The following is a 23,416-nucleotide window of genomic DNA, read 5'->3' on the forward strand; positions in this document are numbered from 1 at the left end:
ACCCTGTTTTTCCTTCGCTAGTTAAGGAAGGATCCATGTGACAGGAGCGGGGATGGAGGCCAGATAAGTACATGACTAAACTTTCCCCACGACCAACTTGGTTTAATTTGTAACCGTTTGGAAAGGCTGATCAATTAAAACCCTACCTTCTCACTGCCTAGGCTACTTTTCGGCAATGGTAAGTTTATTTCAACAGAACTCCCACTGAACACTTACTTACCCTTCTGGGAAAAGCAGCCATTCCTACTTGCAAATCAAGACAATCACAGTTGCACATTTTCCCAAATCTTTGGCTGTATTGCAATGGTTGTTTCATTTTGTAATCTCCAACTAAACATTTCCTAACCATGGATTAACAATATAGTTACTGACTGGTTTCTTTTAACAGTATTTATCCAACATAACAAAATAAACTGCAATTTGTTATACTTTTTTACAAAACATTTTATAAATATTTTTACAAAATGTATACAAAGCAATTTCAAGTGAGACATACTATACAAATGAAGGTATTTAAGCAAATAAAGCCCACACCACACTGACAGTGAGTGACGCGTCCTCTTTAAGTCAAGTCAGTCTGTTAAGGCCTCCCTAATCTAACAAAGTCTACTAAATTCTTCAGAGCTAAAATAGTTCTTTTTTTCGTAATTGCCGGTTTAAAATTTGCTTTATCTTTAGGCAGTACTTAAGGACACAGAAAATCAAATGCTTAATAACAAATTCACACTTTTCCACAACAACAGAAAAAAAAAAGAGAGAAAGAAATGATTTTTGTTACTGAGTACAAGTAGTTCTAAAACTTAGACGATGAACCTGAACGACTGAAGGTTGGCCATCTGAGGCTGAGCTCTCTTACCCTTCACCAGAGGGCTCGGCATGCGGGTTATGACCTATGTGCGCATAACCTAATCACAGGAGAAAAACACATCTCGTAATCTTCATTTGTCATTATCTAGAATCTTTCCTCCATAAAAAGTAAACTTACATACAAGGACACAGAGATTTACAAGTTTCATTTTGGTAAATTAGGCTCTCCATTTGCTAGACAGGTGTTAGGGCTTAAAAACCCTTGAAGGTGGTATATAGAAAAGCGAGGGTTTGGGTAGCAGGGCAGGATGGGGAAGAGGTGCAACAAATGTACACAGAGCTTATCTTGTCTCTTTAAGAATTCCACTGATTCGCAGTAATTAATGTAACTCATTAGCAGCCTTCACAAAGGCTTCCAGGGATAAAGTTCCACAATGAGGAGAATTTGATCGGGAGGAACCATCTTTAAGTCTTGCTAGGAATTAGGGGAGCATGAGCCGTAAAGGAAGAAGAGCCTGTGAAACCTCGGGGCTCAGGGCCGGGTGCCACCCCAGGGCTGCCCAAACAGAAAGTTCCAACTGGCAACAGCAACCTGTCTTCCTAATACGTTACAATAAAGGAAAAGGGGATGTGCAGCGTGGACATTGGCACAAGCGAGGAAAACATGGTCGCCCTCAGATGGCCCACATTCTCCGGTTTCTATTGGCGGGGCGGGCGTGGGGAGGAGGTGCTCTGCTTTTATGAAGACTGGCTGTCGCGCAGGGTTTCTCTGTTTGGTGGGACAAAGGGCAGGGAGTTATCTTCTGTTGCTGTGTTTTCTAGCAACCAGAAGCCTTCCTTTCCATCACAGGCCAATCTGGAAAAGACATGTCCAACATGATGACAGTGGGAGTCACCCGCATTCTGCGGACAGCCAGAAGCAGGCCCTGGCAATGTGCCAGGGTGGACACCAGTGGGCACACCTCTGAAGCCATAGAGACAACCAGAATAACCGAGAGAGTGCATACACGAAGGGGAGCGTGTGTACACACTGTCAGCACGACGACCTGGGGACCCGAGCACTCGGGCACATTCACGCCCGTGTGACAGTGCACAGCAAATACCATGATGTAGCTTTCCCAGGGACGGGACCTAACTGATGTTACCATGACACCAGAGTGACAGTAACCACAGAAATGGGGTGACCTGGGCAGGCACAAAAGAAAGGAAATGGGGAAAGCTCCCTGAAAAGAAATATAAATAAATAAAGCAAGGTCACGTCCACTAATATGAACATAGGCCGAACACAAGCCATGACAGGGCACGTCCTTTGGCTCTGGCGTGGGACTCCCGCGTCCCAGATCTCCTCGTTCCGTGGTGGGCTGGCTGGCTACCTTTGGTTTGTCTGTGTTTTGGTAATGACTGCTGCCAGGGGTGACTACTGTTCTCAGACAACAAGCAGCATAAACAAGGCCAAAGTCCCCTTAAGGTTTAAACAGAAAAATTACAACATAGTTTTCAAATGAAAGTGCTTTTGACGCTTGGCTGTTTGTTGTGGGAGAGGGTGCAAAGAGAGGTTAAAGGAAACAAAACCCAGCAACAAACAAAAAGGTACATCCTATGTTGGCTCTATCCAATCATAAAATGCAAAACGCCTGTTTTTCTCACAGTTAACATATATGTGCTTTTACATATATACAGGTTTATGCCTCCGGCTGCGCCCCGGCCCCACCCCGCGCTGTGCCACCTCAGGGTCCCGTCCCCGTTGCCTAGCCCGGCACTAGGAACCGGCAGGCCTGGGCGCCCCCCTCGGACGTGCTGGGAAGGCCCGCGGCTGAGCTCAGGAGCCTCGGGAAAGCACGGAACACGAACAGGGACGCCCTGCACATGCCCGCACCCTCCCACCGGCTGCCGCCCCTGGGCCACCCCAGGGCCGAGGGGTCCCCCGCAGCGGCCAGCAACCACTGCTGAGGCGGCGAGGGGAGAGCCATGTGGTCTCCCCTCCAGCAACAGCAACAAAACCAAAAAGCCAACATTTGGAGATACAGTGGGGGATGCTTTAAAAAGTAGCTTCTATCAGTCCTGTTTGATTTTCTTTAATAAGTCTGTTCTTTTCAAATGACTTATGATTGTCAGGATTTTTCTTTTTACCCAGGGCCAAGGGTCCTATGATCGCATTGAGTTACACAGTATTTTTAAGAAAATAAAACAAGTAAACAAAAAACTGACTAAAAGCGCGTTCAGAACACTTGCAAGGTGTAGGCCTATCAGACTGCTTTCTAACAAGGACTGGATCCCCGGCGGATCCCCGGACCCACGGCGAGTATTGCTCTTGAGGAAGAACAGGGCGAGAGCAGGAGGGACGGTGACGGCCGGGGCTGGAGCCAGGGCCGTCCGTTCGCTGTTGCAGGAGAGACCGGAGCGGGCGGGCGGGCGGGCGGGAGCTGCGATTAACACTCTAGGATGCTATTTACAGCGGCTTCTAAAATGGAGTCCGTTTCCACGGCGCCTTCGCTGTGGTCCGGGGCGAACTTGTCCAGGCAGCCGTCCTGCGAGGCGGCGGGGGAGAAGCCGGGGAAGTCCAGCTCCGCGGCGCCCCGGGCCGGGTCGCTGGGGGCCTGCCGCCCCGCCTTCTTGAGCTCCAGGAGGTTCTTGAACGTGGTCTCCAGGCTCCTGGTGAGCTGGAGGTCCGGCTGCGGCTCGCCCGACCCCTTCATGATGTCTGTGTGTAAAACGTCGCTCTGGGGCGAATTCCGGCGAGTTTTGTCCTGGAAGGAATTGCTACACGTCATCTCCAAGCGAGAGTCGCCGAGGATGCTCGAGAGCTTGCTCTCGGGACCGGGATCGGGTCTGGCCGCGGTTCTCCGGGGCCCCTCGGGGCCGGGGGCGCCCTCGCTGCCCGGGGCGGGGTCCCTGCGGCCGGCCTTGCCCTCCGCCGCCCGCGGCTGCCCCGCGCGGTCCCCCGGCAGCGCCCGGCCCAGGCACTCCGCCTTCTTAGAAATGTTTCCTTCCGCGGAGACCACGATGTGATTAGGCACTGGGTGGAGCGGGTCGGGGTTCGCGGGCTCCGCCCCGCCGGCTTTGGCTCGGTCCCGGCTCGCGGCCTTGGTCGGAGGGAGCGAGCTGGTGGTCCGGCCACACGGCGGCTCGCAGGCAGCGGCGTCGGGTTTGAAGGAGCAACAGAAGTCAGCTTGAAAGCCCTCTGGAAACGGAGCGGAAAGAACAAGAATGAACGGAGGGGCGAGGGCCGCACCCCAGACCCAGGCGGGGGTCGGCCCGCCCGCCCCACGGAGTTGGCCTGTGTCCCAGGAGATGCCCAAGCTCAACACCCGGGGCCCCGGGCTGCCTGCCTCCCGCAGGAGCCAGGCCTCCTTGCAAGGCAGCTGCTGGACGGCAGAGGGAACCCGACGGGCAGCGGGCAGCGGGCAGCGGGCAGCGCTCCGCTTCGCCCCGCTCTCCCGTCAGTCTGTCACAGGGACTGCTCTGAAACAAATGAGATGCAGTGCCAGCCGGTTTCTTCCCCGCAGCAGCGAGCTCCAGGAGGCGGCTCGGGCAGGGGTGGGTGTGAGGGACTGTGTGCCTTTGGGTGATGGCACGTCAGGCTAAGACACACGTGGGGACCTGGAATAACTAGCTGCACTCTGCCAGGTCGACATGCGTCCTGTCCAGGAAAAGAATTATCTTGTTTTCAGTAATCTTTCTTTCTTTTTTTCCCATGCAGCCTTTTATATTATCCTTCTATTGGTGCGTACCTTTTAGTTAAAACTGGTTACCACAAGCCATCATTGGTCCAGCACCGGCATTATATGATTGTACTAGTATTTTCAAATGCTGTGATGAAATTGTCATCTTACTGCCCTGGCTGGTTTAGCTCAGTGGATAGAGCATGGGCCTGCAGACTGAAGGGTCATGGGTTCGATTCCCTGCCCTGGTTGGGGTATTCGGGAGGCAACCAATCGATGTCTCTCTCTCACATCAATGTTTCTCTCTGTCTCTCTCCCTCCATTCCACTCTCTCTAAAAAAATCAATGGAAAAATATCCTCAGGTGAGGATTAACAAAACAAACAAGAAATCTGCCATCTTACTAATGGAAAAACCAATGTGATGAGGATGGAAAGAAACAGATAGTAATTTGAAGGTAAAATAGGACCTTTGTGCAAAGCACCAAGTTTGCCTGCTCCCTGGAGAACGGTGCGCATGGAAGGTATTGGGTGTCAGTCAGGCAGCAGCCGATGACAGGCTTTTGTGGTGCAGAGACTTGTGTAACAGAAACATCGCCCCATGCCTCGTAACCTCATAAAACATAGAATCCATATCTTGAGGATTAAAAATGGCGGCAGAGTAAGTGGATGCTACATGGACATGCTCCCAGGAATGAACTAGAATTACATCTAAAATACAGAAAAACTTCCTGAATAATCAACGGAAAACTCGAAGGAGAGAACCCTGATACCCGACGGCCGCTTTCCACCCACGTGACTTACCAGGGTCCACAAGTGCCAGCCGCTTGTCCCGGGACAGAGACGCCCTCTCCTCCTGGTTGAACATTCTGTCGATCATCACCATCTCAGCCGAGGGATTAATCCGCTGAAAAGGAGAGAGGCCAGTCATCCCAGGTGCCCTTTAACAAGCGCAAGCATCTCCCTGCATCTTTGGGACCGAAGCAGTCAGAAATGAGAGTTTAATGTCTAAGTTCCAGTGTCCCATTCAGTCAAATTTTTCCTTGCCACATAGGATGCATTTTTATTTTTAAAAAATTTGTTTTTTTGTTCTTATTTTTTAATTGATTTCAGAGAGGAAGGGAGAGGGAGAGATAGAAACTTCAATGATGAGATATAATCATTGATCGACTGCCTCCTGCATGCCCCACACTGGGAATCGAGCCACAACCTGGGCAAGAGCCCTGACTGTGAATCGAACCTTGACTTTCTGGTTCATAGGTCGATGCTCAACCACTGAGCCACACTGGCCAGGCTAGGATGCATTTATTTTATTTTATTTTATTATTTTTTTAATTTTTTATTGATTTTTTTACAGAGAGGAAGGGAGAGGGATAGAAAATTAGAAACATCAATGAGAGAGAAACATCGATCAGCTGCCTCCTGCACACCCCCTACTGGGGATGTGCCTGCAACCAAGGTATATGCTCTTGACCGGAATCAAACCTGGGACCCTTGCGTCCGCAGGCCTACGCTCTATCCACTGAGCCAAACCGGTCAGGGCAGGATGCATTTTTTTTAATTGTATTTTTACCTAAATGAGGTGAGTACTCCCGGGGCAATGATGGACATATCATCTTATCTTTTTATCTCTGTTTTTCTCTCTCTCTCTCTCTCGTTGAATTTATTGGGGAGACACCAATTAATAAAATCATACAGGTTTGAAAATAAAATTAAAAATGTATAAATAAATAAAATAGTATTTTGGGGGGAAAGGTAATCTACACATTGGTACTAAAGGGGATGTGAAAAGTAAACGCTTCTTCTTCGCCTCCCCCTGTGCCCTTCCCACCCCCAGTGTCTCTCCCTGGAGGCACACCGTGCCTAGCAGTTTAATACACTCTTCCAGAGACAGATCATGCACATACACACATTATGTTCTCTTTTTTTTATATATCTTGCACACAAATGGTAGCAACAATACATGCTGTTTTGTACCTTTCTTATTCCCCTTCTGCTAACATGTTGGAAATCTTTTCCTTAGAATGACCTTTTAACTTTGCACTCTGCTATGCTTAAATTTGTGATTTTTTTTAGGGCTTTCCTTAAAATTAGTTTGTGCCATACAGAATCAAATCTGAAGTTACATTTCTGGGTCTTATTTAACATGAAAACTCATGGCAGATACAATTTGACCAAATAAGTGGTCCTTTCCTCAATAATGATAGTCTTTTTGACATCTCACAATTTTGTTTTAGAAGTGGTTATCAATATAAGAACAATTATTTCAGCCCTAGCCGGTTTGGCTCAGTGGATAGAGCGTTGGCCTGTGGACCAAAGGGTCCTGGTTCAATTCCAGTCAAGGGCATGTACCTCAGTTGCAGGCTCCACCCTGACCTGGGCCCTGGTCAGGGTGCGTGCAGGAGGCAACCAATCAATGTGTTTCTCTCAATCAATCTTTCTCTGTCTTTCCCTCTCTCATCCACTCTCTCTAAAAATCAATGGAAAAATATCCTCTGGTGAGGATTAACAACAGCAACAACAAAAAGAACAACAATTTCAGATTTTGGAGGCATACTTTTAAGTAAAAATATATTAGAAATGTGATACACTCACACACACACACACACACACACACACACACACATAATAAAAGCCTAAGCGACCATTAGGGTGGAACAACCAGAACGACTGGTTGCTATGATGCACGCTGACCACGGTGGTCAGTGAGCTCCCAAAGGGGGAGTGCTGCTCAGCCAGAAGCCAGGCTCACAGCTGGCGAGTGCAGCAGCGGTGGCGGGAGCCTCTCCCATTTCCGCAGCAGTGCTAAGGAGCAGTGAGCAGGCGGGTGGTAAGGAGCGAGGGGTCCCAGACTGCGAGAGGGCGCAGGCTGGGCTAAGGGACCTCTCCCCGCCTCCAGTGCACAAAGTTCGTGCACCGGGTCTCTAGTACATATATAAGCACAAACATATCTACATATTTACACAATATTGTGTACATGTATAATGTAGTTCAATTAATCCTCCACAGAACATTTCCAAAGTTGATCTCAAACTGAAAACCACTGAAAGAGACCAATTTATAGGTTAACGCCCACATGTTTTTAGAACTGCTAAAATCTCAGACTAGGTTTGGTCTTTCCATCGTTCCCTGAGATACCTTACTCCTTTCTCTAACTGGTGCTTTAAAAGCAATGCTAGTTCCTATTTGAGGTGTTGAAAATGTTCTGGAATTAGACAGTGGTGATGGTTGCACAATTTTGTGAATATGCTAAAAACCATCAGGTTGTACATTTGAAAATTAAGCGTGAATTTTATGACAGGCTAACAAATAAAAACAAGACAAAACTAATTGTAACACCTGTCATCACCTCGTCTGTTCAGCTGCTGCTGTGAACCTTCACTGGCGGTGCCCCAGGCCTCCCCGCTCTGGGCTGGGGAGGGGCAGCACACAGACAGCATCAGAGAGTGGGCCAGGCGTCGGGGGCTGGGCTGCATCGGGCTCTGCTCATTGCCCCACAGACTCACTAGCTGTGATCCTGGGTGAATCACTTAACCAGAGCCTAGGTCCCTCATTTGGGACAGTCACAGGAGCACTGACGGTGAGCAGCCCGTCGGCGCAATAGATACCACCTGCTGCTGGTGGTATAACGGTCAAGTGTAAGGTTTTCTGCAAACTTAAATATCTGTGCCTTTTAAACTGTGCTGGGGAAACGTAATTCCCGAAGTTTCTCTCTCTGAACCAGTAGCTGTGACCTGCAGGGTTTAAGAACCAAATGTGCTTGCAGCAGCGTTTACCATGGCATCCTCCAGGAGCAGGCATCTGTACTTGTTAAGCATAGCTTGGGTCCTTTTTAGGAGCTGAGTGGCAACTGTTTCAAATTCATTGTCGACTGTAGGAAGAGAGAGAGAAATAGTAAGAGAGTGCCAATCACCCATAGGTCTTCAGTTCTCAGGACTGAAATGCGTTATTCTTCCCCTGTTCAAACAGGTCCTGTCTGTGGCCGTTTCCTCTTCTCAGGTCAGCTTTTCCGTGACTGGGCGTCGTGCTTCTGCACTGCCTTCCCTCACTGTCCACCGGTCTGTGATTGTGGAAACTGAGTTCAATACTAGCTTCTATAAACTTTAACTAAGAATCCAAAAACAGCCCTCACCGGTTTGGCTCAGTAGAAAGAGAGTCGGCCTGCAGACCGGAGGGTCCTGGGTTTGATTCCGGTCAAGGGCACGTACCTTGGTTGCAGGCTCCTCCCCAGCCTGGGCCCAGGTCAGGGCATGTGCAGGAGGCAACCAATCGATGTGCTTCTCTCACATCGATATTTCTCTCTGTCCTTCCCTCTCTCTGGAAAAATACCCTCAGGTGAGGATTTAAAAAAAAGGAATCCAAAAACATAGTATTTTTAACATCACCTATAAAAGAAAATAATATCACACAGACCAGCAACAAATATCAAGCCTCCCTCCCTGCCAATCATATAAAAAAGTTAACAGCTGGGACAATGAAGTCCTACTGTCCGGGCTGGGCAGACAGTGTTATCTAGAGACAAACTAGCTCATGGTCCCTTGCAGGCCATGGTGCTGTGGCTCCGTCCTTGTCGGTTGGTCCCCAAGGTCTCACATTGCTACTTCACTCTTAGAGTCTTCACGCCCCTGCCCAATGTTGGACCGGGGCCTCCCCAGGAAGCTCACGTGGACTGACCGAGACCAGACGCTCAGCTCAGAGACCCCTGGTGCCACAGTGGCCTGTGGGGTCCCGGCCGGTTCGCCTTTCCTGTGGGCGCGAGCCTGGCAGCTGAAGAGGATGCGAGCAGTGGGGGAACTCTGCAGGCAGCCTGGGCATGGTGGTGGGAGGGCGGCAGAACTAGGTGAGCTGCACCGCTGGGGAGGCAGCGGGTCAGGAGGGAGACCGGGCTGAGTTCCAGGTTGGGACAAGGACCTTATCCTTAGCCCCTTTTTGCTAGTTTCTTGACAAACAGCAATGCCATGGACTCACTTTGGAACCTGTAAGAATGTCTGGGGCTGAAGGGTCGATGCAACTCATAGAACTGGTAGTGGGAGCTAAGGGTGTGCACTCGCCTACACAGGAGGACTCCGCCCGAGGCACTGGGCAGAGCCGTCCCCTCTGCTGCCAGCAGCCCGAACAATGCTGTGCCTTTACCGCCCCCAAAATGTGTCCATAAAAGCCTCTGGCATGTGGGTTTCCCTTCCCAGAACACTGAGAAGAATAAGCCACGACCCTAAACGCAGACTGGGAAACAGTAAATAAACTGTGATAAAAACAATAGCCGGCTACCATCTGGGGGCATCCCCAGAGGGCGCTGAGGGGTCACGGCGGCTTACCTTTCCTCAAGTCCTCCTCGGTGGGCATGGAGCCCTGGCACACGTGGTAGGAGAGCAGCCTCTGCACCGCGTCACCGAGAGACCGGAACTGACTTTTATCGGGCGTCACGGCGTGGGCTTGGTCCCTCTGCAGCTGCTGGAGGATGCTGCAAGAGAGAGGCTGCACGTCGATGCAGAGTCACGGGAAGAAACGGACCCCGCCCTGAGAGAGAAGGAACGGGATCCTTTGCATGCAAAGAGAGTAAGACATACAGGAATGTTTCTGTTCAAAGTATAGCACGTCTGGTTTTCCTGCAGTTTCACACTTTGTACACCAGCGTGGTTCAGAGTTCGGTGTAACCACCCACAGGGAAGGCACACTCTGGCCCTGGCCTCGGAAGCTCAGTGTTCCTACCAACCACGCACGCGTGGGGCTCACCCAGACCGGCAACGCCTGAGCAACGGCCAACCACGCTTACGCGAACATTTCTGTTCTGAACATAGGAGCTTATCAAACCATGCTCCCCTCAGAGACGCCTGGCCAGCCACAGGGCACGTGGTATACTGAGACGGCAAAGGCTGCTTCTCCTTAAGAGCGAAAGAGCATCCCTAGCCAGTTTTGCCAGTGGATAGAGGGGTTGGCCTGTGAACTGAAGGGTCCTGGGTTCGATTCCAATTAAGGGCACATGCCCGGGTTACAGGCTCAACCCCCAGTAGGGGGCGTGCAGGAAGCAGCTGATCAATGATTATCTCTCATCATTGATGTTTCTCTCTCTCTCTCTCTCTCTCTCTCTCTCTCTCTCTCTCTTTCCCCCTTCCTCTCTGAAATCAATAAAAATATATTTTAAAAAAAGAACAAGAGAGCAGACAGTAACCTCAAACTACATTTGAGATATTTATAGGTCCTAATGGAAACAAATTGTAGGAATGGATTTTCAAAGTATATGTTTACAAATACATATGTATCGTTATAACCTGACTTCTGTGGTATATGTACTGAAGGTTAGGAACCTAGAGGAATGTTCAAAATGAGTGGTAGCCAAGGTCACTCACAAAGCCCCTTTAGTTAGCTGTTTTGCGGCAGGCCTCTTCTGTCCTCCCGAATGACCATCCACCTACGGACAAAACACACCTTTTATTCCCTTTTCTTGAAAACACAAGCAGGATGCAGTTACACATAAAGGTCACCATGTTTTGAGTCCTTTCAACTCGCCATCGAGAGCGTATTCTAAGGATGTAGAATCTGCTCTGAAAGCCCATAGACGCATGTGGCGGCGTGGCACTGTGTCAGATCATGACAGCTGTGCCATAGCTCCTTGGGAGGACTCAGCCTGGACCTTCAAGCCCGAATCCCCACCGCCCTCTGCGAGTGCATCCTTGTATTTCTGAGGAAGTACATCTGTGGGTACCGACTCCGTGAACATCTGGAAACTCAGGAGACATCACTGAGCTCATCTTCTCAGAGATAAATAAGGGAGCAAACACTTTGAGCTCCTTCACGGTTGGGAGTGTAATCTCGTAGGCCTTTCTATAATGTTAAGGAACCTGAGAATGAACCAGACCCTTCCCTGAGGGGGCCAGGCAGACCCGGACTACAAGTTTCACTAAACTATCACGGATTGCTAAGTCTGATGGAGAAGAAACTGAGGCCTTCGTAAGCTGAAAACAACTTTTTTCCCTTCCTTTTTAGATCAGTGTTGAGTTAAAAGACCATAGGGACTACTTCATACACTCCTGGTTGTTACTGCAGAAAAAAAAAATCTCAGTATAACTAAGAGGAATAATCCACTTTGATATGATAGTAAGTGATATCATTCAATAGTAAACTACATATTTTGAGTGCCTACTCTGTGTTGGCTGCTGGTATACCATTAATGAAAACGTGATAGCACTGTGAACATGTGAGAAGCAGAACAGACACATTCATCCCATCAACATCAACATAGCAAGGCCGGGACCTGGGGGAAGGTCTTCAGTGAGCACGTTTGTGGTCACCCAGGCACCGGGCTGACTGTGGAGACAGTGCCGGCAGCAGTAAGCACGCAGGTGATCACACATTTCCTTTCAATGACACTGAATGTTGAAAGAAGCTTCATAAACTGTGTTCTACCTGCACAGCTGGCTGGCCAGGAGAGGATCCTACGTTTTCCTGCTGAGGTTGTGCGGTTCCTAAGGATGCGGATATAACTTTGCTTCCAGAATCCTGCCCTATTTGAATGAACACACAAGAAAGACAATGTTCAACAGAAACAGTAAAGCAGGCCCATCGTACAACCCTGGACACAGTGCGCACAGGTTGCAGAACAGTCCGGAAGGGCTTCCTCATCATGGATGCTTGATGTGAGGAAGGGGAGCAGGAAGTACGTTTATCGACAAAACCTCTGGAGGCAGAGGCGGGGTTAGTAAAGCCCAGTTAGAATAAGTAGAAATAAATACACACGTAAATAAATAAAAGCTGTCGATGCTCCAGTTTCAAATTACCTATGGTCTGAGGAATAGGCCTCAAGCTAGTAATCTGTCAGCATTACCAAAACGCAAAACACTCACAACTGAAAGAAAGGGAGGCCCAAGGAGGGGACTGACTAGGCGCGCTCATGCATTTGTCTTTCTAGTGCTTACTGAGCAGTGCAGGTGTTTGAAGCTTTAGGAAAAGCGGGAGGCACTGGCACAATATTTTTAGTCTCGATGGGATTCTAAATCTACATATAGGAAGCAGCACAAGGATAATTACAAAGCCACCTGTGCCATAGAATACTAGATTGTGTTGTTTCTAAGCAGCACATTATTTCACATAATTTAATTAGAAGAGCTTTTTTCTTGCTTAGTGGTGTATAAAATGATGCTACAGGTGCAACGTGAAAAGGATAGAGAATAAAGGAATGATCAGAGTAGAGGTGCGAGTGCGTCAGAAAGACTGCATGCAGGAGGAGGGGTGCGAGAAGTGTCCTGGGTGTCGGGAGACAGGGACGAGCTAAGGGGAGCTTGCGACGAAGGCTCCTGACCTGGCAGTGCGGTGCTCAGGAGGCCGGGAATCTGTGCTTGCCTCAGGCCATCGGGGGTCTTGGAAGCAGAAATGGGGCAAGTCTGATTCAAACATTTCTTCTGAGCCTGTCAAAACATTGCCAACATGGAAACATTAATTTCATGAGTAAAAGCTTTGATTACTTAATGCCAACCGCGTCTGTTAATGCCTACCTGGCATTACCTTCAGCTTAGATTACAAACCAAAACAGAAGTCCTAACACGCTCTCCTTTCACACTGGAGAATGAAGAGTACCTCAAACCTGGAGGCACACTGGCCTTTCAGACCTGTTAGCCGGGAGCCGGACGGACAGCAGACCGCCCTCTGCTCAGGGGACCATGCTTGTGGAGCTCAGACACAAGCTGAGCCAGAACTCTTTCCATCCCCGGCAATTTTATATGCCACCTGCAAGGATTATGACCCCGACGGTCAGTCCTGATGTGGTGTCTGCATTGGCTTCGAGCACCTGGTCAGGGCCCATGTGCCAACCCCAGATGGACTGTCTACACCCACTTTCTTCTGTGCAGAGGGTCTAAAGTACATTTTACCTGCTTCATGTCAACATCAGGTGGCATGTAACTGGGAAATGTAAACTCAACCAAACACTGGCCTAAGCAAATATTATTAGAAACATTAATCTGATATTTAAACTGTTGTGTGCTTCTTTTCTATACATGAGGAAGATGAATTGGATGATTTTTTAAAAAAACTTATTTTATTATTATTATTATTATTAAATATATTTTTATTGATTTTAGAGAGGAAGAGAGATGGAGAGAGAGAAACATCAATGATGAGAGAGAATTATTGATGGGCTGCCTCCTGCACGCCCCCTATTGGGGATCAAGCCCGCAACCTGGGCATGTGCCCTTGACTAGTATCGAACCCAGGACCCTTCAGTCCACAGGCCGACGCTCTATCCACTGAGCCAAATCAGCTAAGGCTGGATGATGTTTGAGGACTCCAAGTTCTTTTTCACTAAGAACATCTATTACCTCTATAAAGCATTTAAGGTAAGACAATAAAGAGCTTTTAAACTACTTTCCACTTTTAATCCTCTATGTTATGCTACTTCATCATGCCTCAGGTTTTCAGAGTTTTTTCTTCAGTTTTCTATTTTGTATAGTGGATTTAGAGTTCAGCCTAACCATCTCCACAGGCGCCTTAAACTGTGATCCTGGCCTAAGTGCAATGTTCTCACCAACCGTTCACGTGTGGGTGCTCATGTAGACCTGGCAATGCCTGACCAACTAAGCTCATGTTAGTTCTGTCCTTACAGCATCGGAAACGGTCCCCTGGTTCATCCTGCCATTAGCAGGGCAGGGCAGACCTTACACCACTCTAGGCAGACAGACAATAAGTTCTTAGTATGAAAACCCTGGGGGAAAATTCTCCAGTTTTCATGTATTTCCCCCAGAATGTCACTCCACACCCTCCCACCCCAGGGGATCTCTTCCCCAGCGGACACGTGCTGAGGAGAGGCCTGGGGCTCGCGGTGAGTGCAGGCCTCCTCACAAACGTTTCCGGGGGGGGGGGGGGGGGGGGACACTAAGGACCCCGCCCCCCCCCCCCCGGAAGAAACAAAACACACAGAAGTTGGGACAGGGCAGGGCTATGCACGGGACTCTGAGATAACAAGATCAACAGAAAAATAGAGAAACCAGAATTTATATGGACGGCAGTGTGGCCAGTACACGACGTTTGGAATTCCACCAATATGCCTTGTTCACCGTTCACACGACACAGAAGAACACCATCCTGACTGCTTCAGAGCGCACACCTTTTGTTTTGAGAAAACGCTCTCCCTCTTATTTATCGGACATGACCTGGAATGACTCTGAGCTACTAAACAGTCAAATAAATCAAAATCCATGCAGACGTTAAGGAGTAAAACTATAAAGAAAAGCAAGGGGGAAAAAAGAGAAAAGCAAGGAAGAGATCTCCATGAAAGTCAGGAGAGGCACACGGAAGAGGGTGTTTCTGGGGGTGGTGGTAATATTTTATTTCTTGAGTGGCTAAATGGATGGGTATTTGCTCTATAATTATTTAACTGTACATTTATGTTTTATGCATTTTTTTTCTAAATGTGTTCTATTTCACAATACAGAAGAGTAAAAAGAAAAAAAGAAAAACAATCTAATGTAATGTCAACATTGGAAAATCTGCCGGTCTGACACCACGGCTGGGTCTGCAGAGGCGTGTCTCCTCTCAGCGCGTTTGGGCCCGTGTGTTACAGCCCCCTGGTGGGCCCGCGTGGGTGCTGAGCATCGGCACCTGAGTTCTCAGCCTCTGCTGCCCGTGCTCCTCGCTGCGTCCCTTCCCTTGGGACTAGGACTGTAATTGTCACGCTGTGGGGGCAGCGGAGGTTGGTGAGGGGGTGGGCCAGGTGGAAGCTGGTCTGGCGCCTACACTGGAGTCCCCTGACTCACCAGGTCTGCAGGTTTGGAAAGATCCGCTCTGTCTCCAGAAGTGCACTGGTGGCTCCCAGTCCACTCACTGCTGGGCAGGACTTTCGCTGTCTGGTTCACTGTGGGATCCCAGCACCAGAACAGGCCTGCACCGCAGTGAGCACCCAGAAAACAGTTGTTAAATAACAATGAGCAAGGAGCATTCGAGAGCTTGCTCCCGGCATATGCCATCAGATGGGCTCAAATAAACTCTTATAAAAACTTATCCATGCTCAGCCGGTGTGGCTCGATGCTTGAGCGTTAACCTATGAACCAGGAGGTCACAGTTCGATTCCAGGTCAGGGCACATGCCCGGGTGGCGGGCTCAACTCCTAGTAGGGGGTGCGCAGGAGGCAGCTGATCAGTGATTCTCATCGTTGATGTTTCTATCTCTCTCCCCCTCTCCCTCTCTGAAATTAATAAAAATATATTTTAAAAATCTTATAAAAATAAAAAATAAAAACAGTGAATGAGGCACACTGTCTCTGGGGTGTGCCTGTGCCTTTCCCTTCCCCTCATCTTCCCCCAGACACCTTACAGCTCCAGAGGTCCTCTTCTGCCTCTATAACTTATTTCCTGAGCCCACCCTGCTGGCTCACTTTTTCTACGTCTGTGACTTTCTAAATAAACTTTCTCTTATAATTGGAAAAAAAAAGAGTGAATGAATTCCACTGCAGCAGAAGTCACAGGGCCTGTCCCTCCTCCCAGTCCAGCTCTCCTCTCCCCAGGAGCCATCTACTTTCTCCTATTCCAGTGATGGCGAACCTATGACACGCGTGTCAGAGGTGACACGCGAACTCATTTTTTTGGTTGATTTTTCTTTGTTAAATGGCATTTAAATATATAAAATAAATATCAAAAATATAAGTCTTTGTTTTACTATGGTTGCAAATATCAAAAAATTTCTACATGTGACACGGCACCAGAGTTAAGTTAGGGTTTTTCAAAATGCTGACACGCCGAGCTCAAAAGGTTCTCCATCACTGCCCTATTCCTATGCCCACACATGACAATCTTCCAGAAATAACATTTATCATTCTGTGGTTTTTACTGAACTCTGAGGGAAGACCTGCTCTTGGGATGTATTTTCATCACAAATAGAGAAGCTCCTTAAGGATATTTGCTTGAGTACTTGGCTCCAAGAACTCTGCTAATATCAATGTACAATTTTAACTCTTTGGACCCCATGAATTATCATGACACCATGAATCAGAATACTTAATATGTTAATTTCAATCTCTGTGGCACACTTTGAAAGAAGCCAATTACAGATTAGATGATCCAACTAAAAGTCTGGTCATCAATGCATTCTTTAGACTGACTTGGGACCGAAATGGGGAACTGTGGACAAAAAGGGTCCTGGAAAGTATCCTTGCAAGGTGATCTGATCATAAATTCCTAAGTGGGCAGCCACCCCAGACTTAAAGCGTTTTAGTAAAGGGTTTGTCTTTGCTTTAAGTAAGCCCTGTCCATTGTTTTTATGCATCTAGGTTTACACACATTTGATATAAGCCATAACCACCCTCAAGAGAGCACACAATCTTGTTAACGATCCTGTAATCCAGGCCCGCCTTGCTTTCTCCCATCCTCATGTAATCTTTCTTATATTCCCCCTTAATCTCAGATGCATAAAAAAGCTGCAAAACTGTCATTTTTGGGGAGCATCTGAGATCTTGCTCCTGGCATATGTCCTCAGTTTGACTCAAACTCTTGTAAAAATTAAAAACAAATAAATAACAAATTAGCAAGATGTTATTTACCCAACAACAGGCATTTGCTGAATGAGAGAAACCATTTGGGATCTGCCCAACCACACTCTCCCCTGGGAAATGCCCCACTGCCACGGAGCTGTGCCAGAGCCAGCGGGTTAGAGGACACACAGATGAGTTACCTGCCAGAGGGGCGAAGAGCTAAAACCCAGGGAAGGAGCACCTTTTCTTCCATCTAAAAGTGCCAAGCCTGCCAGGGGAGCAGAGGGGCGTCTTTTTTTTAAAAAAAAATATATTTTATTGATATTCTACAGAGAGGAAGGGAGAGAGACAGAGAGAGTCAGAAACATCGATGAGAGAGAAACATCGATCAGCTGCCTCCTGCACATCTCCCATTGGGGATGTGCCCACAACCCAGGTACATGCCCTTGACCGGAACCGAACCTGGGACCCTTCAGTCCGCAGGCCGACGCTCTATCCACTGAGCCAAACCGGCTTTGGCAGGGGCGTCTTTTTTATGTTGGCATCTGGTACAGAGCAGCAGAGACCCTGCATGCCACCTACTCACGTCACCCACAGCCCTATCCTCTGCCCACGAGGGGCCAATCAGACTCTCTCCTGGGAATTTAGAATGGGTGGGGGGAGGGGGGAGGAGAGGTAAATACCCAAGCGCAGTGGTTCTTTTATGCAAGTTTATAGACTGATTGTATCAAGATCACCTGGGGCGCTTCTGAAAGACAAAGTTTCTGGGTTCTGATCACAAAGACCGATTCAGAAGTCCAATGTGGGGCTTAGGCTTTTAGACGTTTAAAAGGCTCTCCAGGTGATGTGAATGCATTGCTGAGTTCTGAGACCACTGCACTTGTAGTCTCTGTTACATGCTGGGTAATAACGTAAAGCTGGCCTGGTGGCCATGTCGGTCCAGCTGAAGAGTGGGAGAGAGCAGGGACGGACAGATAAGTGGCCACACTATCTCGAGGAGGCCGAGGGAGCAGCATGGACTGGTTTCCGACCCTTAGAAGGAGCTGCACTCTACTAGTATTTTCTGGACATTCCCCTTGTTTTGCGAAATGTGTTAGGGTGAGTTTCTTTTTTTATTTTATATTATTTTATTTATTATCTTATTTTATTATTTTATATTATTTTATTATTCTATTTTATTTTTATTTTCTTGTTTAAAGTATTACAAATAGTAGTACATATGTCTCATTTTTTTCCCCATTGACCTTCCCCCGGCCTCCCCTAACCCCCGGCACAAGCCCTCACCCCCCACCCCAGGGTCTTGCATCCATAGGTTATGCTTATATGCATGTATACAAGTCCTTTGGTTGATCTCTTACCTCCCCAGCCTTCCTGCTGTAGTTTGACAGTCTATTTTATTGTTTTTTGGGGGTGAGTTTCTGATAGTTGCAACCCAAAGTACCATGACCAGTACATACAGTGCTGTGGTAACCACAGAGAGGTGGCTGAAGAATACCAAACTCAGTTTTTGTCCTCTCAAAGTTTACCATCCATAGAGGATATAAACAAGTGAAAGAATATTCCGTGTTCATGGATTGGTAGAATCAACATCATTAAAATGTCCATACTACCCAAGGCAATCTACAGATTCAATGCAATCCCTATTAAAATACCAACAGCATACTTCACAGATCTAGAACTAATACTACAAAAATTTATTTGGGCCCAAACCGGTTTGGCTCAGTGGATAGAGTGTCGGCCTGCGGACTGAAGGGTCCCGGGTTCGATTCCGGTCAAGGGCATGCACCTGGGTTGCGGGCACATCCCCAGTAGGAGATGTGGAGGCGGCTGATGGATGTTTCTCTCTCATCGATGTTTCTAACTCTCTATCTCTCTCCCTTCCTCTCTGTAAAAAATCAATAAAATATATTTTAAAAAAAATTTATTTGGAACCAAAAAAGACCCCGAATAGCTGCAGCAATCTAGAGAAAGAAGAACAAAGTTGGAGGAATCACAATGCCGAATATCAAGTTATACTACAAAGCCACTATAATCAAAACAGCCTGGTACTGGCACAGGAACAGACATATAGCTCAATGGAACAGAACAGAGACTCCAGAAATCAACCCAAGCCATTACACTCAATATTTAACAAAGGAGGCAAGAACATACAATGGAGTAAAACAGTCTCCTCAATAAATAGTTTGGGGATAATTGGACAAATAAATGCAAAAAAATGAAACTAGACCACCAACTTACACAATACACAAAAATAAACTCAAAATGGATAAAAGCCTTAAATGTAAGTCGGGAAACCATAAAAATCCTAGAAGAAACTATAGGCAGCAAAATCCCAGACATCTCTTGGAGCAATATGTTTAGGATACAACTCCTAGGGCAAAGGAAACTAAGAAAAAATAAACAAATGGGACTATCTATAATAATAAAAGGGTAATATGCTAATTAGACCATTCATCCTTTCTGAGGAAGCCAGGGCTGGAGGGAAGCAGCCTGGGTTCTGGGTGCCTGCCGGTGGCCGGAGGAGGGAAGCCTGGGTCCCGGGTGCCGGAGGGAAGCCGGTGCCAGCAGCTGGAGGAAGAAAGGCCTACTCTTGCATGAATTTTCGTACATTGGGCCTCTAGTATAAAAATAAAAAGCTTCTGCCCTAGCTGGTTTGGCTCAGTGGATAGAGTGTTGGCCTGAGGACTGAAGGGTTCCAGGTTCGATTCTGGTCAAGGGCACCTGTCCGGTTGCAGGCTTGATCCTCAGTGTGGGGCGTGCAGGAGGCAGCCGATCAATGATTCTCTCTCATCATTGATGTTTCTATCTCTCCCTCTCCCTTCCTCTCTCAAATCAATTAATAATAAAATAAATAAATGAATAACTTATGCACAGTAAAAGAAACCATCAACAAAACGAAAAGGGAGTCCACGGTATGAGAACATATTTGGCAATGATATATCTGATAAAGGGTTAATATCCAAAATATATAAGTGACTCATATAAGTTAACAGGAGGAAAACAAACAATCCAATCAAAAAATGGGCAAAGGACCTAAATAAACACTTATCTCCCCTAACTGGTTTGGCTCAGTGGATAGAGCGTCGGCCTGCAGACTGAGGGGTCCCAGGTTTGATTCCGGTCAAGGTCATGTACCTTGGTTGCGGGCACATCCCCAGTAGGGAGTGTGCAGGAGGCAGCTGATCGATGTTTCTCTCTCATCGATGTTTCTGACTCTCTATCTCTCTCCCTTCCTCTCTGTAAAAAATCAATAAAATATATTAAAAAAATAAATAAACACTTATCCAAAGTGGACATACAGATGGCCAAGAGGCATATGAAAAAATGCTCAAAGTCACTGATCATCTGAGATATGCAAATTAAAACGACAATGAAGTATCACCTCACACCTGCCAGAATGGCTACCATCAACCACTCAACAAATGACAAGTGCTCGCGAGGATGTGGAGAAAAGGGAACCCTCTTACTCTGCTGGTGGGAATGCCAATGGTGCAGCCACTATGGAAAACAGTATGGAGTTTCCTCAAAAAATTAAATATGAAACTGCCATTTGACCCAGTGATCCCACTTCTAGAAATATATCTTAAGAATCCAGAAACACTAATCAAAAATAACGTATGCACCCCTATGTTCATAGCAGCACAATTTACAATACTAAGATCTGGAAATAGCCCAAGTGCCCATCAGTAGGTGAGTGGATAAAAAAGCTGTGGTACATTTGTATCATGGAATACTATGCAACAGTAAAAAAGAAGAATCTCTTACCCTTTGAGACAGCATGGAGGGACCTGGAGAGTATCATGCTAAGTGAAATAAATCAGTCAGAGAAAGATAAATATTACATGATGGCACTCATGTGGAATCTAAGTAAAGTAAACTGATGAACGGAGTGGATCCAGAGACATGGAAGCATGGAACAGAGTGTGGAATCTCGGAGGGAAGAGGGGGGGGTGGGTAGGTGGGAGGTAATCAACCAAAGACCTTGTATGCATATATGCATAACCCAGGGACGCAGACAGTGGGATGGTGAGGGCCTGGGGCAGGGGGGTATGGGGGACAACGGGGGGGGGGGGGAAAGGGGAACATATGTAATACTTACAACAATAAAGATTTAAAAAAAAGAAGTTTACCCTCCAGAAAACACCCAGGCCCACAGAACGCATTGGATCAGTGCCCTGTAATTATGGTCCCACCTCAGCTGGGCCCCCTTTCCTGTCCAGCAATCCTTTCTTTCCCCTAGCTAGCTCCTTGGCTCATTCTCCACTGAACGCTACTCCATTATTTTCAAACCTGTAAGCCAGGTGAGAACTCATCTAACTTTCAAAGATACAACCTTTCCTGCACTGGCTTTCATCCTTCCCTTCTCTAGTTACAATGGAAGAGGCATCCCCTTTTTCTACAAAGAATCCCACCAGTGCTCTCAAATTCACGTCCTTCTCCTCCGTCTGCTTTGAAGAAAACTCAAGCCTTTCCCGTTTCTTAAAAAAATAATTCCTGTGACCCCACACATCCTTGTAGCTACTGCTGTCTGTTACCTTCATTTTCTGAAAGTTGTCTGTTCTCATCACCACACCTCCCGCTCTCTCCTCGGTCTATTGCAATGAGCTTCTGCACCTAGCACTCCATGAAACAAGCCTCCCCAAGGTCAGCTACTGCCTCCTCGTTGCTAAACCCGTCAGCAACGTCTCGATCCTGACCTCCACTGACTTCTCAGAGACTCCGTGGACCTCTTTCCTACCTGCAACGCTCTCCTTCCTCAGCTTCCAAAATGCTGAATCCTGTTCGTTTTACTCCTCCTCCTGGAACCATCGGAGCCTCACCTGTGGACGCCTCTTTCTGTGTCCATCCCCTACATGCTGAGGTGCTTTGGGTCTTTCCCAGCGCTTTTTCTTCTCTGCTTCCTCGCTCTCCCTGACCCGTTTCATTCACCTCCACTGCTCTGATGACAACTTACATGCTGATGGATCCCATGTCAGCCCCTGTCTTGGTTGGATGCTTTGGTATATAAAGCCTTTAACCATAAAACTTTGTTGTCTTACAGGTACCTCGGACTTGACAAACATCCTAAACTCCTAGCTTCCCTTCAAACCACACCTGCGCTCTATCCCCGTGAACCTTGTCCCCGTCAGGACCCTGTGTGCCATCCTTGCTCCTCACTACAGCCAATCAAGTGGAAGCGCTGTCTAGCCCAGCTCAAATCCATTCCCTCCTCACCACCTCTCCTGCCACTGGTCGGGGCCAGGTCTTCATGCTGACTATGACACTGGCTCCTCTAGGTGGCAGACGGGGTCCTGGATGACTGGGCACCTCACGGGAACACGTTCTCCTTCCCGCCTCTGCAGGACCATGGGCTCCTCGCCAGGCTTTGCACTTGCAGTTCCCACCGCCTTCACTCAGGCCCTCTCTGGCTGGACAGCCTTCACTCAGGCCCTCTCTGGCTTAGAAGTCTTCCTTCTTGCTTAGAAGGTCTCGGTCAAAAACCAGTCTCGAGGGAGCCTTTCCCAAGCATCTCACTTTTAGAGGCTCCTTTCCAGGGCCTGGCACTCCGACCACTTCTACCAGAGGCTGCCATCCTGGCTGGCTGCGGGCGTATCTGTCTGCTTCCCGCCCTGCACGAGATCAGTGTCCCTGGGACTGGCCCAGGGCTGGCATGGCCGGCACTGACTGACTGTTGGATGGCTGAGTCAATGAAGGACACATTTAGCACAGCAAGCAATTAGGCACCTAGTGGGCAGGACAAACAAAAAGTATGGAGAAGAAACCAAGGGAAGACGGGAAAGGCTGTATTCTCCCAGGGGCTTTGGGTGGGGCCGGAAGGAGGGGAAGCACTTGGACCTGTTGGGAAAGGACATTCCAGGAATGCCCATCAGCAAGGGCCAGAGGCTCACAATGAGTCTGGGTTATTCAGGGCATAATGGGGTCAGCCGGCCTAGCCTGGAGGGTTTCCGACTGCAGAACCTTACCGGCCAGGCGGGCAGAGGTTTGTGCTTTCTCCTGTGGCAACAGGAAGCTCCCAGATGATTTGGTTCAGGTCACCACACAAACGTTTTAGGAAGATTAATGTGGTGGAAATCCGGCCTTCCAGAGAGCGCAGGCAGATTAATCACCCGGACAATTGTCACAGCTGTCTACCTGGGTTATGAATGGGCCTTGGGAACTGTGGAGCCCAGGGGCTCTCTCCTCTCTCCCGGTGGCACTTGAGAATCACTTGGGGAGCTTTTGAAAAATGCCGATGCCTAGAGCCCTTTCTCCAGACCGTTTAAATCAGAATTTATGGCAGTGAAGCCCAGGAAACCATATTTTTAAAAAGCTCCCTGGGGTGATTCTGTTGCACAGCTAGGGTTCCTCATTTTCAAGGACAGAAATCTAGGGCTCAGAGAATTAAGTAACTTAGACCACAAACCAGTCAGTGGCAAAGCAGGACCTTCAAGTGAGTGCTGACTCCTAATCCAACTCTTGTTTCTTCCAATATATTGCAGGCCCTACTCTCTTTTT

General features: G+C 47.9%; 1 protein-coding gene across 6 annotated transcripts in view; it reads right to left on the reverse strand.

Annotated features, from left to right (window-relative positions):
• Positions 1-276: 276 nt before the first annotated feature.
• The window catches only part of BICRAL (BICRA like chromatin remodeling complex associated protein), a 107,985-nt gene continuing 84,845 nt past the window's right edge, over positions 277-23,416 (reverse strand). For 5 of the 6 annotated variants that reach the window (XM_059701650.1, XM_059701648.1, XM_059701652.1 and 2 more), the window contains 7 exons: positions 12,764-12,869; positions 11,872-11,969; positions 10,815-10,876; positions 9,783-9,928; positions 8,244-8,338; positions 5,272-5,374; positions 277-3,988 (listed from right to left, as the gene is read on the reverse strand). In XM_059701650.1, coding sequence (XP_059557633.1) covers positions 3,237-3,988; positions 5,272-5,374; positions 8,244-8,338; positions 9,783-9,928; positions 10,815-10,876; positions 11,872-11,969; positions 12,764-12,869 — 1,362 coding nt within the window. In that variant the 3' untranslated portion in view covers positions 277-3,236. Of the gene's footprint in view, positions 3,989-4,484; positions 5,179-5,271; positions 5,375-8,243; positions 8,339-9,782; positions 9,929-10,814; positions 10,877-11,871; positions 11,970-12,763; positions 12,870-23,416 lie in introns of those variants that run through there. The other variant, XM_059701654.1, reaches the window with a different exon arrangement.

The sequence above is a fragment of the Myotis daubentonii genome, chromosome 6, assembly GCF_963259705.1.
Source record: "Myotis daubentonii chromosome 6, mMyoDau2.1, whole genome shotgun sequence".
Classification (NCBI taxonomy): Eukaryota; Metazoa; Chordata; class Mammalia; order Chiroptera; family Vespertilionidae; genus Myotis; species Myotis daubentonii.